General features: G+C 41.1%; 1 protein-coding gene across 3 annotated transcripts in view; it reads left to right on the top strand.

The window, feature by feature from the left end:
• The window catches only part of Atp10d (ATPase phospholipid transporting 10D (putative)), a 94,472-nt gene that overhangs the window by 34,103 nt on the left and 42,004 nt on the right, over window positions 1-18,365 (top strand). For all 3 annotated transcript variants that reach the window (XM_075943131.1, XM_075943129.1, XM_075943130.1), the window contains exons 4-10: window positions 2,844-3,048; window positions 5,369-5,454; window positions 7,169-7,275; window positions 7,545-7,676; window positions 8,060-8,187; window positions 8,298-8,550; window positions 16,954-17,192. In XM_075943131.1, coding sequence (XP_075799246.1) covers window positions 2,844-3,048; window positions 5,369-5,454; window positions 7,169-7,275; window positions 7,545-7,676; window positions 8,060-8,187; window positions 8,298-8,550; window positions 16,954-17,192 — 1,150 coding nt within the window. The remainder of the gene's footprint in view (window positions 1-2,843; window positions 3,049-5,368; window positions 5,455-7,168; window positions 7,276-7,544; window positions 7,677-8,059; window positions 8,188-8,297; window positions 8,551-16,953; window positions 17,193-18,365) is intronic.

The following is an 18,365-nucleotide window of genomic DNA, read 5'->3' as shown; positions in this document are numbered from 1 at the left end:
TAAAGCCCATTCTTTCACTTCATGGCTGCATTTTATAAGAGAGCTGGATAACTTTATATCTCTTTATCTGTATTCCAGGCAATTTTTTTCTGCTCAGGGCTATGGAAGAAATAATGTTTATTATGTTTTCTTCCCCAAATTGTCTTTGGAACAATAGAGATAAAAAGAAGTAAAAATAGGCTCTGAAGCCATACCATGTTGATTTATGTATGCTAATTGAAATGCCCATGGAACATTACAAAGATTATGGAAGCCAAAATATTTTGCAGAAAATTTAGGATGAAAGCAAAGGGGCTATTAAATGAAACAAACTTTTAGAAGAAGAATGTTGACATTTCCAGGCTGAAAATTTGGTTCTTATTCATAATATCTGGCCAATCACAATGTAGTTTATTTCTATGGGTAAATATCACATGCAAATAACATGGTCCCATGAGGACCCAGCTCTTAAATGCAAAATACTTCCCAATAGCATAATGAATAGCAGGTCTTCAATCCCTGGGCTTCAGGAGGACCACTTACCCACAGAATAGGAAGGTTTAAACAAATCGTGGATACAACGCATGCCCTCCGTGGTCCAGTTTATTTTCTGACCTTTAGATATCACCAACAGTTACTCCTACGTTCTTCCTTTCAACAGAGTTCATGTGATCACCCTGCTTGAAGGTCATCAGACCTCCTGATGAGCAAATGCCCTAGGTGTGTTGGTCCTTGGTAAACAACAACAGGCTTCCTTTGTAGATTCAGACTAATATTCCTCCCTCTTTGAAATTTTCGTCTCCTTTGGTTTTTATGACATTACTTCCTCTTGGATGCCCTTTGCCTTTGCTGTCGTCTTTAAGACTTTGTTAAGGATACTTGTATCCTTCTTTGCCTGTTGCCATTTGCCCTTTATGAACCTCAGGCTTCTACCTCCACATCTTTACGCACAACAACTGCGTTAGAAGCTTACACTAGATGTACACCTCAACCACCTCATTCATGTCACGTAAAAACGTCTTGAAATGAATTTGTTGTCTCACCTCAGACGTTATTAGTTGTTCCAAAATCTGGGACACGGAAACAGGCACCTTCTGTCACCCCATCATGCCAATGAAGAACCATTCTGCCATCCCTGAAGTTGCTTACATGCAGAACAAGTCAGGAAATGGCTCTCTCTGCTATCTAATTATGTCCTCATTTAACCTTTTACTCGTTTGTCCTGCTACTGCCTTAATTCTGAGCCTGCTCATCCGTCCTTTGAATTATTTCAGCAACTTTCCATTCGTCTCCTGTCTACTCTAACCTCTCACTAGGCTGCTGCTCAATAGTCCGTTACTCTGCCACAGGAATGAGCATAAAGAAGCAGGGACACACCTTTTTTTGTGTGTGTGTGTGAACTTTAGTGACTCCATTTTCTGTAGAATGAAGTTTCTAGAATACCCATAATCCCTTTCCTAGGTATGTGTGGCATATAGAACTGAGCTTTCAAAGTATAATCTCTACTTACTTTTTTAAATCTTCTGTTACTTCCCTTCTTGGAAGAATTCAATATTATGTATAGACACTAGGGAGATTTTGAAAAGCAAAACAAAAATAAAATAAATTATGGATTTGCCATTTTCTATAGACTACAAAATTCTTAGGATAATCACAAATTCTCCCAGTTAGATTTGATATTGTGCATTAGGTACTTATTAACTTATTTACATTTGCTTAACCCTTCAAACTAAGCATTTCTTTACATAGCTGATAGCTATTCAAGTAATCTAGGCAGCATTTCCATTTAATGTGATTTAATCTGACTTTTAGTATGTCGTACAACTTAGGTTATAAGTAACTCCGAGGAGTCTAGGGAGTGAGTACAAATTCTATCTCCATAAATCTAACAGAAAGTAAATTGCTTTGCGATTATTTGCTTTCTTATTTTTGCGGCCTTAGCCTCTTGAATGTTGGGGTTGCAAGTGTGTGCCACAATGCCTAGTGCGCATTCTAGAAGGGATCAAATTTACAGTTTTTTCTTAAAGGGATCAGACGCTGCAGCCTCAGGGTAAACTCCTCTGTCAGTGTTCAGAACGAGGGTGGGGGAGCAGAGGAGGCTTGCAGAGATGCCCAAGTCCCTCATATGATATGTAGCATAATATGATATGTCGGCTTTTATCTTACACATGTTCCCTGTGCACTTTAATTAATCTTTAGCGTACTCACAGTACTGACACAATGCAAAAGTGATGTCGATAGTTGTTAACTGCGTTTCTTTAGGAAATGATAGCAGGAAGAAAAGTCTGTTTGTTTTAGTACTTGTTTTTCTTTTCAAATATTTTCAAATTGCAATTGCTGGAATCCTCAGATAGAGAGTCTGTGGACATGGAAGGCTGCTTTTGTTTCTATTAGGTGAGAATCAGAGGTGATAAGGTGGTATATATATTTTTAATATCATGTGTGGGTATTGCATTTCATTAGATTTTCCTTAATTATCCAGCATAGGTGTGTGCCACAGGGCTCTCTGAGGTCAGACCATGAGTCTTGTCGCCCCTTCAGGTCCTTGATACCTGACTCAGAATCACATGCAAGGACTGTTCTACATATGAATATGTTCATGTAATGTTCGTTGTAATTCTGTTCTAGACTTGTATTCACACAGCGAAAGGGTTCGACATCCCACAGTGGGGGAGAAAGAGCTGAAAGAGTACCTTTAAGGGACTTAATAACTACATTTTCCCAATGCGGCGTCTGTGAAATTTTAGCCTTACCTGTTTTGTAGTGTCTCCTTTAGCATTTAATCCCACACTAAGATTTTAAGAAATGATTATGTTTCTTCTTACTTTGTTTTCTATCTTTATTATCTCCCGGTTCGATTTCAGGAAAGAAAGAAAGTACATGGACTGTTGTTGGAAAAACGTCACTGTGGGGGACTTCATTCGCCTCTCATGTAACGAGATCATCCCTGCAGACATGGTCTTACTCTTTTCCACAGACCCCGATGGCATCTGTCACATTGAGACTTCTGGCCTTGACGGAGAAAGCAACTTAAAGCAGCGGCAGGTGGTGCGTGGATATGCGGAGCAGGTAAAGAGTGTCTTCCCCGCCGGAGCTATGGGCATCCTTCTTCCTTAGGAAAGGTCTGGGCTCATTTTCACAGGCTAGATAAAGAGATTTTTAATTTAATTTTTACCACTGGCAAAATAGAATTGCAGAAGGCTTAATCCATTTTCAGATATCAGTGGATGGACGTGTATTATGTTTTATAGATAATAGGATAAAAAAGACGTTGGTGCTCACACACTTGGGTCTGCAATCAGATTGTGTGGCACAGCTAATGAGAAACCCAGCGGAGTTCATTTGCAGCAGAAATAATCACCTGCTAAGTTCATTTTCTTACTCTTAGGGTTTTATATTTTGTCTTTCACTATTTTTCCTAACATGTCTAATTTCCTATATTCCTAAGTTTAAAAAAAAAATTATGGTTTCTCACGCCACAAACTTCTAGGCTGTTCATCTTCTGTAATAAGGGAAATCAGACTGACACAGATTTGAATAATTAAATTTTTGCTCTGCCACTGATTTGTTTCTTTTATTCACAAGGTAATGATCTTGTGAAGTTATTCAAATACATTATGGCTGAGTTTCCTCATATTAACATGAAGATAATGTGTCTTTCTTAGCATCGTTGTTTGATTCATGTGAAAAGCATGTCATAGCTAAGTATCACTTTCCTGTCTCTATGTTTGGAAGCACTTGAGATAAAGTGTTGACAGAGGTTTCTGTCCTGCTCGGTCCTGCAGGCATTCAGTCCCAAAGAAACACACAGAGATCTACATTAATCATAAACTGGTTGGTCTATTAGCTCAGGTTTCTTATTAACTCTTACATCCTACATTAACCCATAATTCTTGTCTGTATCAGCCACGTGGCTTGGTACCTTTTATCAGCAAGGTATTCTCATATTGCTTCCTGCATCTGGGTTATGACTGCAGACTGAGCCTTTTCTCTTCCCAGAATTCTCTTGTTCTGGTCGCCCTACCTATAATTTCTCCCTGGCTATTGGCCAATCAGCATTTTATTAAAGCAATACAAGTGACAAATCTTTATAGGGTATAAGACCATTGTCCCACCACCATAAAGGAATTGAAATTTAATGGTCTTTATTTAAACATGAAGTGCTAATAAGCTGGAATTTCTTCATCTTATATACATAAATAAAACTGTATTAGCATCCTAGTACCTTAGCATTTCATTGCACATTGGACCCCTCTTTCCATCTATTGGATCTTCATGCAGATTCCTCTGTGGTTCAGCTGCCTGTGAACTCCCTGTCTTTGAAACTTTTATAAGCAGCCCTATGCCCATGATTTGATAGCACCTTATGCAACTTAGAATTCTATTACAACATTAAATGTGTGTTAAGCTGCTGCCAGTCGGCTAACAGGCATACTTTGGGTTCAGTTCTGCATGAGCACAGTCACCTCCTTTGTAATTTGCAGCTTGTTTTGAGAACTTGAGCAAATTATTGAGTCCTCTGTGACTCCTTGGCTGTGCTTAGGCCGGATTGTAATGCGACAGCCACTTGGGACTGTGAAAAATAAATTAGTTAATGTAGTTAATATACATAATGTAGAGTCTAGCACATCAAAAAATTCAATAGGCATTATTAACAAATCAAATCATATGTTTCATGTTTTCCATGTTTACTACAGTGATATAAAAATATTACTCCAACAGCTATAACCAGACCCACTCTCTCTGAGAAGATAGATATTCTGTAGCCTGGGCCAGCATGAACTTCACCTCATAATAGCCCCAGCTGGTTTTAAACACCTAGCAAACCTCCTGCCTCAGTGTCTTAGGTTCTAGAATTACAATCATGAGCCACCATGCCAGTGCTCTTCATAAAGCCTTGTCTTCCAACTTGATTTTTAGTCATCTTGCCTGCATCCTCGCTGGTTTCATAACAGAATAATAAAGTACCTGTTTGCTCCATGGGGGAATTTTGTGAGATCTAACATCCTGCTTCTTTGAGCCAACCATCAGATTATAGGAAACAACAACAAAATATTTTCCATACCCTATTGACTCTGATGTTTGCTCCATGAGTGGAAGCTCTGATACTGAGCCCTACGTGCACACATAACTTGCACTATGTGATTGATCTGAAAAAGCTCCTTCTGTTTCTGTGGATACCATTTGAGCATCCCAAGGTCATTCTCATCCCTTTATGGATCCCGTAATTATGTCTGTCATTTTTTCATTTTCAACTTGTTTAAATCTAGGAAATTTATAGCATATACTATATGTATTAAGAATTGACCAAAATAATTCAATGTTTAAATACTGAGATTTAATCATGAATTCTTTCTCTTTTTTTGTGATGTTGGCAAAATATCTTTAGGACTCTGAAGTTGATCCTGAGAAGTTTTCCAGTAGGATAGAATGTGAAAGTCCAAACAATGACCTCAGCAGATTCCGAGGCTTTCTGTGAGTGCTGCGTGACTTACCTTTGTGGGCAGAATGTCTTTGTGTATTTATGTCCAATGTAAATCATTAGAGGCTTCAAGTTTGGCCATCATTCATTTGCTCTACCTAAGTAATCTAATAAATGCTCATTTCCATGATAATAAAACAATCTAAACAATAAAATCCTCTAAAAGTATTCCTATAATCTCTTCCAGTGATATAAGAATGTTTTGAGGGGGTTGCATAGCTTAGACTGGCCATGAATTTACTCTGCCTTGTTGCTCTAATGATAAAAATCAAAACCTAATGATAACATTAAGATGACACTTTCACAGTGTGTGAAAGATGATTTCTGCTTGTTTTTGTAAATATTTCACTGGGTTTTGCCCCATGCTCTTATTGCTACTGTAGGTTAACCCAGTTATTGCTTTGATCATTTTGAAACTGATTGTTACACACATTTCCAAATGTGTGAAAGTGGAAAGAAAAGTGAGATGAACACCAGGTTCCACGTGGGCCGTGGCCACTTCACAGTGGCGCTAACTTGGTGCCGTTTACCCTACTCCGTTCCCCGGCCCTATGACACAGGACTTCACTGTGAGTACGTCACTGTATATGCAGAGCAGATAAGGACATTAACAAGAAAACAAAGCCCATTATCCCACTCAAGGAGAATCAAAACCATTCTTTAATCTCATTTAATACCAGGAATATGTTCACATTTTTCCAGCTGATGAAAAAAGAATGTTTTCTGATAACTGTCTTATTGAAAACAGAACCAAAGTAAGTTCTACACGTTACATTTAGCTAATCAATATCTAATTTTTCTATCCCAAGAAATGGGGTCATTTGCCCCACTGCAGGCTGAGCGGATTGCCCCCTCTCTGTGTGAGCCTTTTTCTCTCCTTTTGTCCCCCCAGACATTCTTTGAGTGAGCCACACCATGTTTGCTAGAAGCACTTGCCACATTTGGGTTTGGCCAATTGTGTCCTTCTAGTGAAATTTGCCTTGTTTCTCTGGACCTTTTATTTTGTCAACTGTCTCTAGGCACTTTCATAATCTGTTGAACAAATCAGATTCTGTCTCTAAGAATGGCAAGATGTACACACACACACATAAACAAACAAAATATTGTTTATGATTCTAGAGGCATCCCAGAGCTTCAGAAGCCACAGACTTAAGTTTGCAATTCTCTGATACAGAACCTGGGGCCTTCACTTCCTTTCCCATAACATGGAAGCCTGTGATGTCCCCCGTCCCCTTATCAACGGAGTCAGCCTTCACCTTTGATTAGATAGTTTCCCATTGGTCTTTCATCTAATGGCTTAAGTAGCCACCATTTGCCGGTGCCCAGCAGGATGCTTAATTTCAGCCAAATCAAAGCTGCTACTTTTCTCAATCAAGACTGTCTCCCTCACCAATGATTAAGTCCTCAAATGCAGTGTGCCCTGGAAAAGCAGGATCTTTATTGAGAATATTTTTGAGTTCTTACAAGAAGGGACTGTGACAGATAGCAACTTCTAGAAGTAATGGAGATTTGCAATTTGTTGACACTTTCTCCTATCCTCAGTAGGTTAACTACAGCAGCAAAAGCAAATGGGCCTGAGACTTGAAGCCTTTCCTCTGAGCTGTCAAACTTACCACATGGGGTATAGAACCTTCAGGATAAAGACCGATGTTTTACCTCCCTCCCTTTGCCATTTAAAAATAAATCTATCTGCTGCCTTTCTTACAGAGAACACTCCAACAAAGAACGGGTGGGCCTCAGCAAAGAGAATTTATTGCTAAGAGGATGTACCATTCGGAACACAGAGGCCGTTGTGGGCATCGTGGTCTATGCAGGTTCGTTCTCTGCCATCCTTTATCACGTCCTCCTCTACGTATCTTATGTGTTAGCATTCTTCGTTTACTCAAAATGGAACCCACGGAAGGGAAATTATGCCCCCATGAACCTAACCACAGATTCTGGTTTTCCTAAATCAATACAGGGAGTGACAAAACATTACACAGCCATATCTGATTAAACTGTCAGCCAGGGAGATTTTTAACTGCGATGCTTGTTCCCTGCTTTCACTTTGCACGTTTTCAGAACCATTCTTCTTTCCGTGCAGGTCATGAGACCAAAGCGATGCTGAACAACAGTGGCCCACGGTATAAGCGTAGTAAATTAGAGCGAAGAGCCAATACAGATGTCCTCTGGTGTGTCCTGCTTCTGGTCGTAATGTGCTTAACTGGTGCCCTTGGTAGGTAAAATTCAATTATCTGCTAATATCTTGTCAGTATCATCTGATGCAGTTTAATTTTTTTCCAAAATAATATCTTATGTTTGGTTTCGGTAAGAGATTTTTATTTGTTAATTTTTCCTACGTGTTTTCTTCTCCCATCCTTTAGCTTGACAAACACTGCTGGTGAGTGTGTCCTCTTCCTCTTTGCCACAGTACTGGGAAGAGATTAAGAGGGAGAGTCAAGGAGGAGAGACTGTGTAGCCCTTTGTGTTTGAGCTTGTTCTAGAGAACAGACAATGAGTGTTCGAAGCACGGACGCTCAGCTGTTTCTCTTGAGGGGTGTGGCTCTCCATTTGCATACGCGCTGTAGCATCCTCTTGGTGTCTGTGTACTTTTTAAAGGTCACGGAATATGGCTGAGCAGGTATGAAAACATGCTCTTCTTTAACATCCCCGAGCCGGATGGGCGTGTCGTGTCTCCTGTGTTGACAGGATTCTACGTGTTCTGGACCATGATCATCTTGCTGCAGGTAATTTCGGCCACACTTAACAGAGGAATTTCCTATCTCCGCGCGTTATCGAGCTCTCTTCCCCTCCTGTCGCTGACTTTAATTTTCTTAAATTGTTTGCGCTTTATTAGGTCTTGATTCCCATTTCCCTCTACGTGTCCATTGAAATCGTGAAGCTGGGACAGATCTATTTTATTCAAAGTGATGTAGACTTCTACAATGAGAAAATGGATTCTACCATTCAGTGCCGAGCTCTGAACATCACCGAGGATCTTGGGCAGATCCAGTATCTCTTCTCTGATAAGACAGGAACACTCACTGAAAATAAGATGGTTTTTCGAAGGTGTAGTGTAGCAGGATTTGACTATTGCCATGAAGAAAATGGTAAGTGTGGGAATTCTACAAAAACTACCTTTAACTTTTTCCCCAGCTATTTAAATCCCTAATAATTCTTTCAAGAAAATGCCAAGTTTAAGCACTGGGTAAGGAACTCCCCATACTGGACTTTATGCTGCATACTGTGGTTCTCAACCTGTGGGTCATGACCCCATTGGAAGTTGAATGACCCTTTCTCAGGGGGTAACAGTAGCAAAATTTCAGTATAAAGTGGCAATTAAAATAATTTTATGGTCGGGGTCACCACAGCATGAGAAACTCTTAAAGGACTGCAGCATTAGGAATTGCTGAGGACCGTTGTTTTAGAAGCTAGTAGATGCTGAGTGACATACTACACTGTGACACACACTACATGCTGAAGGGATGAATATGAAGCATACGATGGATGCTCAATTTCTGTTTTGGTTGACTCTCTGAATTCCTCAATGCAGATGTACACACACAAACACACACACACACACATACACACACAGAGGCATGGGGGATAAACGGATATGGGAAAAGGGCCGATTCTTCCTAGAATGTAGTTCAAGACATACTATTTTCACTAAAATGAAAGCTATTAACAGTACCTGGTTTTCTATGGCCAGTATTTCAGGATTTTCTAGTCAAAGAATTGCCTAGGAGATAATTCTGTAAAGAATACTGTTGCGTGGAGGTAAGCCCTTCACACATACAAATGATTTAAACACATCTGACTGTACTATGATGTGTTTCAGAACCTGCCAACTTGGCAGTGCGACCCACGTCCTGGCATTGTCAGCGGCACCAGCAGCACCTGGGCTGTATTAGGAATGATGGAGCTGTGATTAAAATCCCATTTTAACAGAATTCTCACATGATTAGTATGCATATCAAAATTAAAATGTGACATCTGAAAAAAAAAGAAAAGAAAAGAAAGCTACTCCTACTTTTAAGAGAGAGACTATTGAAAAATGTCATTTAAGAAATAAGCTTGTCACATTGGGGTAGTTAAATGCCGAACTGTTGCAAAGGTGTCATGGAGGGTTCGGTGTGTCCTCATGCCATTTGTTCCGTTGACATGGGTCAGGACATGCCTTTGGTGAGTGATGAACTGGTATCAACATATCATCATTACCAGAAATTCATATTCTGAAGGCACCTTTCGTTTTCATTTGCATCTCTTGTGGTCCCTGGATGACACCCGAGATGCCAGTAACAGCCGTCATTTAGGCTGCTGGACACTCGACGTTTTCTAGAGACTTTCTGTCTTTGAATGAACTTACCCGTTTTGACAGGCACTGTTCTGGGATTTGGTAGACTGTCCCTCAATTTGGGATTGTCTGGCAAGTGCCTTTATGATGTACAGTTTGTAAATGTGTCGATCTGTGGAGGCACCAAAGAACACTGTTGAAGAATAACAAATTTGCAGTCAGGCTTCTTAAGCCTGAACCCCGTTTCTGCCACCTGAAAAGTGTGTGTACTTCAGCAAGACTCATAACTTCTCCGAGCCTCAGGGAGAGAAAAAGTCCATTATAGCATCCAAAATCATTAAGATAATTTGTGCAGAAATAGACAGAGCATGCCACAGATAAAGGCCTTATATATAAGTTGCGATTATTGTTATTTTTAATAGTTGTTTTGAAAATAAGAACGAGGTCTGCCATTTAAGTAGCTCATGTGTGGGAGACAGATGTGTAATTGTAGTTATAAATTATCACGTAAATTGTCACATTTGTGTTGATATTCCTGGGTCTTGGGGATGGCCCAGTTGTTAAAATGTCTGCAGTGGATGCATGAGGACTTTATTTCGAATCCCCAGCACCCACAGAAAAACTGTGATTCATGTACCTGTGACTTCACCACTGGAGGGACAAAGATGGGCTTTCCTGCACCCTTGGTGCTCACTGGCCAACGGGCAATCCAAATCAGTCAGCTCCAGCTTCAGTGAGATACACTGTCTCAAAAATTAAAGTGGTTTTCCCTGGCTTCCACAATACACATATGCATACATGTATTATTGGATATGCATATATGCATATTCAAATGCACACACTTACATGAATATGTACATATCATATACCACATATGCACGGAAATACTTGTTCCAAATTTGGTTTGACGTTCAGACAGCCAGGTAGTTCTGGAGATGAATTTTGCCCTGATATAATTTTACATATTAAAGGCAGGACATCAGACCTCCCTGGAATGCATGAAATGTAATGAATTAGTTCAGAACAGAGGTTGGGGTATCAGTTATATGTGGATGATGTGGTTGGAGGACAATTGGCTGAATGCACTGTTTGCAAGTGGGTGAAAGATGGGATGCCGTGCGTGGCTGAGAAAAGTTTCTTGTGAGTAGTTTGAAGGAAGATGTGCAGATGATGTGAGGAAGAAAGCTCTTGGAACATGCTCTGTTCGCCCTCGTGTCAGCCCTTTGGAGAGCACGTTATAAATTAAACAAGCTAATTTTTCCATAGTCTCAGACCTACTTCATCCAGATATCAAGTCGATGCAAGTAGTAGGCTATGAACAGATTTCGGAATATTTTTGAAGGAAATAGCAAAAGAACACAGAGATTAAGTAAGGAAAAAGAATAAGAGATAATTTGTTTAATGCAGGACCTACCTTTAGATAAAGAGAATAATAACAGACTCTGATGGCTGTGTTAGTCAGAAAACGAGTTCTTGGACCATTCTGAGACTTTTAGAGAACCAAAGCAGAAGCTTCTCTTTGAGAAGGATTTATTGTCTTTATGATTGTTATCATCATTTGGGCATATTTTACTTATTGATATGATATGAACCTTGGCTTTTCACAGCCATCTTTGATTTAATTTTCTCTGGGCCTGGAGGTTTAGCTCCAGTGACTCTGTTTTCTAGAATCACACTGTAATTTTCTTGACCTGTATGTTTCTAGAACTTTCCACAAAATGAGTAAAGGTTGAGTCATTCTGTCTGTTACATTCCATCATTGAAATTCTACTTATTGAGCAAGTTTGTCCTACAAATAGCTGAGCTACTTGATGTCATTTTAATTAAGCAGCCATGTGATCCTCATTTCCCCATTGATGGCCCAGAGGAATCTCATGAACCCATTAATGAGAGTTTTGAGGAATTTTAGTTGTTTTAAAAATGGCTTTCCCATTGCCAACAAATTTCTTGAAGTATTTGAAGTTTTATCAATCTCAACACCATTCCCTAAAATATGTCGATGTCTAACCACTGAGTGCCAGTAGCCATTGCCAAAAGTGCCACAGGGAACCTATTCACCTCCAAACCCCCCCCCCAACAAAAACAACAAAAAAAGCAACGACGACACAACAAAAACGATTCAACGTCTAACTGTTTAGAGTTAAGGAAGCATGGTGTAGGGATACGACTGTTGGCTTTAGAAGCAAGAAGACTAAATTTAAACCCCTGCTCTACCTCTAAGCAGCTGTTTAACCCTGTTTAGAATATTTAGTCTCTCTGTTTGGTCTCCTCAGTTGCAAAAGGAACAACAATAGTTCCTGGCAGATAAAAGTATTTTGAAGATGAAAATGAGTGTGTGTGTGTGTGTGTGTGTGTGTGTGTATGACTTTTGATGAAAAAAATACTTCAATAACTGTAAATCCCTACCCATAACTTTCCCCTTAGCACAGATACATAATTTATGTGCCTATTCATCCATTATTCATTTACCAAATACTTGTTTAAGATTAAAAAAACAAACTCAAGCTCGTAGAAATTTGACAGGAGAGATTGACATTGTGTTAACTTGGCCACACTCGTGCATATGGCTATATTTAGAAACACGATAGCATTAGCTCACAGAATCTTGGCTATGGTGATCTTAAGACCAATCTAGTCTGTTTCGGTGAGATGACAAATAAGGTTTATTTATTTTCTTATAAAATATGATTGTTGAGCCAGGTTCAAGGCCAGCCTGGTCTACAGAGCTAATTTCAGGACAGCTAGGGCCACATAGAAAAAAAAAAACCTCTCTCAAAAACCAAATAAAATAATAAGATAAAATGGAGGTGTTAGTAGTTCCTACTCAGAGGAATGTCATAATGATTTAGCGAAGCAAAGGCCTTGTGTCTGGTGTCCTTCAGCCCAGGAAAACTGTAAATGTCCAATGAGTAGTCTGGATGGGAGCTGATGGGTTCATCTGCACTAGAGGGCTTCAGAAAGAGTCAGTGTTTACAAGTCGTGTCTGTAATCTCAGCACTTCAGAAGTGGAGGGAAGAGGACCAGGCGTTCAAGGCTGTCCTTGGCTGAATGCTGAGGATCCCGTGCTTCGGGAGACTTTGTCTCAACCAGCAAACAACAGAAAGGGGAAAAAAGAAGAAGAAAAGCAAGTGACGATATTGCTTCTAAGCATTTCCATTCCCTTAACAATATAGCAAAATTATTACAATAAATAAAACATAGAAACACTGTATAAAACAATTTTCCCCAGTCTATATCTAATGCAGTAGCTGGACTTAGGCTGAATAGACACAGCCACCAAGACAAAGAGTATGTTCTCACTGTCTGCTCCTCTGATGCGGTTTTAATAATTAGTGAGAAGAAGAAGTCTGCTCTTGCAGGTCTTCTAAGGGAAAAAGTTAGCAGGAATATAAAAATAGATCAGTAGTGATCAGGACCTGGCAGACAGTCAGAATAAAGTGTGTCACATGAGGACTGGATGGCTACTTTGGACTGCGTGCCTAGGCAGGACCTTTTAAAGAGGGACATAGAGTCTAACATCTGAATGACAAAATCTTGATGTTCAGGAAAAACGGATTTCCAGTCCCAGGGAGCAACTCTTACAGGCCCTCATGCTGTAGAGAGTTACATTTTTAGAGTAAGCCTGTGAGTCTGGATTAGACTAAGGATGTAGAGCAGTGTGTCCCAGCCTTCCTAATGCTGTGACCCCTTCATACAGTCCCTCTTGCTATGGTGACTCCTAACCGTAAAATTATTTTCATTGCTACTTTATAACTGTAATTTTGCTACCATAATAAATCGAAGTGTAAATACCTGTGTTTTCTGATGATCCTTTGGGGGTTGCGACCCACAGGTTGAGAACCACTGATGTAGAAGCAGGAGGGAGGTAAAGGTCACGTTAGGTTGTTTAAGGCAGGATAAAGAGCCCAGTTTCTGCTGAGGGGATCCCGAGGCCGTCGGAAAGTGTTTTTACTGGATGTGATCTCATCCGCTTTCTCCTTAGGAAGGTCACTCTAGCTACCGTTTGAGGAGTGGATTTCAGAGGGGCAGAGAGACTAGTTTTGAGGCATTTCACTAATTCTGTTGAAAGATGATGGCCAAGCTGACTAAGGTAATGGAAACAGGGAGAAGTCTGGACACCCAGGATAGGTTTTTGTATGACGGACAAGTGCTGACAAGCCTCTGGATACGAGGAAGAAGGGAGGGGTCCTGAGTCATTTATGTGTGGTTCAGTGGATTTGCTGTCAATGTGGGAATAAGGTGATGTCAGGTAGCTGCAGTGTCTTGGGTTGTAAAGGGCTAATAATACACGGTGAACAAATGTTCTGTCAAGAAGGGATTGCTCAAGTTTTTTGGCTGCCATATCGACAGGACAGTACTGCTGTACAAAGGTGAGGAGGAAAGGGAAATAGCTCAGCTCCACCCAGGTGGAGCTGAAGATTACTGTTTTTTATTCATTTATTCTTTGAGTATTTCTTAAGTATCTATGAGCAACACATTGGACTCTTGGGGCATATTAACAAAACATGAGTTTGTCTGACCATTTTAAGGTATATATTTTGTGGGGTTGATAAAATCAAAACTGTATTTGGGCAGTAATGGCAAGATTAGAGTCAATAGTAAATACTAGGGCCCTACCTGAGAAATCTTTGCTATTAAGGAGGATAGCCTCAAGGGAGGTCAAGGCATACATTGCACCACTGCCAATCTTCTAGAAGAGCCTTATGATAACCAACTGCAGGTGTCATGTGGAGGGCTGAATACACGAGTCTGGATTCCCATGAGAGGTTAGAGTTGAAGATGCAGGTCGTTCTCGTTAGGGCCACTCTTGCTGTGACGAAACACAATGACTAAAGCTAGTTGGAGAGGAAAGAGCTTGTTCAGCTTATGCTTCCCCATCCCAGTTCATCACCAAAGGGAGTCAGGACAGGAGCTCAAGCAGGGCGGGAGCCTGGAGGCAAGCACTGGTGCAGAAGCCATGGAGGAGTGCTGTTTGCTGGCTTGCTCAGCTTGCTTTCTTATAGAACCCAGGACCACCAGCCCAGGGGTGGCCCCACAAATCATGGGCTGGGTTCTCCCTTATCAATCACTAATTAAGAAAGTACCCTCCAGGCTTGCCTACAGCCTGGTCTTAAGGAGGCGATTTCTCAATTAGGGTTTATTCCTCTCTGATAGCTCCAGCTTGCGTCAAGGTGACATAAAAGTAACCAGTACACAGGTTTCTAGGCTGCACATAAGGACATTCCGTTTCAAAGATCAGACCATATGAGAATGCCTAAAAGAGGTGTGTGGATGGAGAAAAGCAGGCAGTCCTGCGGCTTGCCAGTAACTGAGGCATGAGAAGAAAGGTAGGTGGAGACTGGATATAGCATAGCTTCTTAGTTAGAGTTTCTATTGCTGTGAAGAGACACCATGACCACCACAACTCTTATAAAGGAAAACATTTTGATGTGGGAGTGTCATATATCAATCTGTTGATTTCATTGGTTAAGTAATAAGCTGCTTGGCTGGCCCTCATAGGTTAAAACATAGGTAGGCGGAGGAAACAGAACAAAATGCTGGGAGAAAGAAGCTGAGTAAGGAGTTGCCGTGATTCTCCCACTCCAGACAGATGCAGGTTAAGATCATTCCTGGTAAGCCAGCTCGTGGGCTACACAGGTTATAAGAAATGAGCTAGTCCAGGTGCGAGAGTTAGCTGAGAAAAGGCTACATATAATGGACCAAGCGGTGTTTAAAAGAATACAGTTTCGGTGTAATTATTTCGGGTAAAGCTAGCCGTGGGGGCGGCCGGGTGCCAGGGATGCAGCCCCGCCACTCCTATTTCAACAACATTTCACTGGGGTGGCTTACAGTTCAGAGGTTCAGTCCATTATCATCATGGTGGGACATGGCAGTGTGCAGGCAGACGTGGTGCTGGAGAAGGAGCTGAACGTTCTACATCTTGCAGGCAATTAAGAACTCAGCTGAGACACTGGGCAAAGCTTAAACAAAAAAGACCTCAAAGCCAGCCTCCACAGTGACAAACGTCCTCTAACAAGGCAGTACCTACGCCAACAAAGCCAGACCTCCTGGTTGTCACGATGGCTGAGTGGTCTAAGGCCCCAGACTCAAAGCCACACCTCTCAATGTTACTCCCTATGGACTTACGGGAGCCAATTACATTCAAACTACCACACATAGTGTTAGAGTACTTGACTAGGATGCTTGAGGTTCTAAGTTCAATGCCCAACCCAACAAAAAGGCAACAAACTCTACCTGAGGACTTGGGGGATAGTTTCGTCTATAAAACCCTTCGCTTGCAAGCCTGAAGTCCTGAGTTTATTCCCCAGAATCCACATTATGAAAACCAGCCATGGTGGTATCCACTTGTAATTCCACCACTGAGGAAGTGGAAACAGGCAGATCCTGGAACTCGCTGGCCAAGCGTTCTACCTTCCATGGTGAATTCTAAGTCCGTGATCTCAAAACACAAAGGAAGAAACATAAAACAATGAGTCCTGAGAAACAATACTCAAGGTTCTCTGTCCTTCACATACCTTCACATACATGTACACACATAGGTACCCCTACACATCCACATGTGTGTGAAGTCACACATACACAAAGTACAATGAAATAAACATTTATGAAAGACACCTGGAAAAACTAAACAGCTAGTGATACCAGGGTAAGAGAGAAAACAGGTAAGGATGATGCTAGAAGCCCAAAGAGTTATTTCTAGAAGGAGTCGACTATTATTAAGGGTTCAAATGGGATAAGAACACAATGCACATACATGTGTATATGTATATATACATACATATACCAGGCTTGGCAAGATGGAGCTCACAGGTGACCTTGAGAAGAGATCAATGAAGAGTTAGGACAGAAAGTCCTGAAATTGGTTGAGGACAGATTGGTGTATGTGAATGATAAATGTGAAAAGAAAGCCCTTGAGGACCCAGAGGGCAGGATCCAAATCACAGATGGAGGGCTTGGCATTTGAAACAAGGAGTTCTACATCACGGTAGGGTAGCAGACAGAATGTGGATAGAGCTTCAGACAAGATGCTAGACCTAGGCCATTGTATCTTCATTTCCCAATAAAGGGTAGGGTAAGTTTATTGACTATAGATTCTCATGGGGAGAATTTGGAGGCCAGGACAAACAAAAGATTGTGTCAATAGCTCAGGAACTACCTTCCATATTCAGCCTGCTAGTTCTTCTTGATGGTGACCAGTGTGAATTTTATTCTACAGCCAAGAGGCTCGAGTCCTACCAGGAAGCTGGCTTTGAAGAGGACGAATGCGCAGACACTCTCAGTGGCTCCATCAGCAACATGGCAAAGCCCAGAGCCCAGGGCTGCAGGACAATTCCCAGGGGGGCGTTGGGAAGCAAGCCTTCAACTCAACTGTCCGGGAGTGCTACTGCCCTAGGAAGCGGAGAAGGATCTGGGGAAGTGCCTCATTCCAGACAGGCTGCCTTCAGTAGCCCCATTGTAAGTGTGGCAACATCACCACATCCTGAACGGAACAGTCCCCTGGCTAGAATATCCCAAACAGCACTGCGTCTCTTGGTCTAGAAAAGAGGTGACATCAGTACAGTTCAGCATTGTGGTGGCATATAATAAGTTTTTAGAGATAATACGAATTTGAGATTTGTTGCATAATTCAGTGTTGAGAAGTCAGGTAGCATTTCTGAAAAATGTAATATTTCTCATCAGGGCTGATCCTATCAGAAGGCTACCTTGACTTAAGGATAATGACTGACTCGAAGACCCACCAGTATTTAACAAGAATTATCTTGGAGACAAATATGTTTGACTAATGAATAGATTTTTTTGGTGTCCTTTTCTTACTGTTGTGTAATCTTTTCTCTACATTCCTCCCAGACTTCCCCATCCCTAGCTCCACAAAGGGCGCATTCTCATATTTTCATTGCAGAGCTCTTCAAGGGATCTGTGTCTCGGGGCAACTCTTCAGAACTGACTACTCACCCCCATTAACACACCCATTTTACTGCAGGAGAAAGTAGAAGACCGTGTAGAACCTGGGAAGCAGAAAAGACACTTATGTAAAAGAATTAGAACTCCACACTTTCACTGGATTTAAGACGACTTCTCTAAAATGTTCCCTGCCTTCTCAGCCTTTCGGGTTCATTAACACCCATGTTTAACCAAGATGGCAGCGTAACAAGAGTAGAGCAGCTTTGGGGCCCCCTTGGGTTGCTACATTACAGTCATGGCCTGACTTTCATGATATAGCCATGATATAAGTAGGCCCCAGGTGGCTGACTTGACCTGAGTTCTCCAGGGCATCTCTAGGCTCTTCGCCAACTTGCTGTGAAATATGTAATATGCAGTAATGACGTGGGCACCACCGACTCAATTCTGTGGCGCTAAGGACATAACACCCCTGATAGTACAACTTCCTATGTAGCAGTCTGCTCTGAAAACATCTATGCTTCATTTTTTTTTCCTTTCCGGATTTTGAAAGGCAGTTAACAAGTAATATGCAGGTCCCTTTTTTTCTGTACTCATTTTAAGCTTATGCCTGAAAGAAATGTATATGTGTATATATTCTCTTTTCTCTACGATATTATCTTTCTTTAGCCATCTGCTGAACTGGTACATTTTCTGCACATTTGAAGGTAAACACGCTTCAACTCACAT

Source organism: Microtus pennsylvanicus, chromosome 12 (genome assembly GCF_037038515.1).
Source record: "Microtus pennsylvanicus isolate mMicPen1 chromosome 12, mMicPen1.hap1, whole genome shotgun sequence".
Taxonomy (NCBI): Eukaryota; Metazoa; Chordata; class Mammalia; order Rodentia; family Cricetidae; genus Microtus; species Microtus pennsylvanicus.
This window is presented reverse-complemented; position numbering and strand designations above follow the sequence as displayed.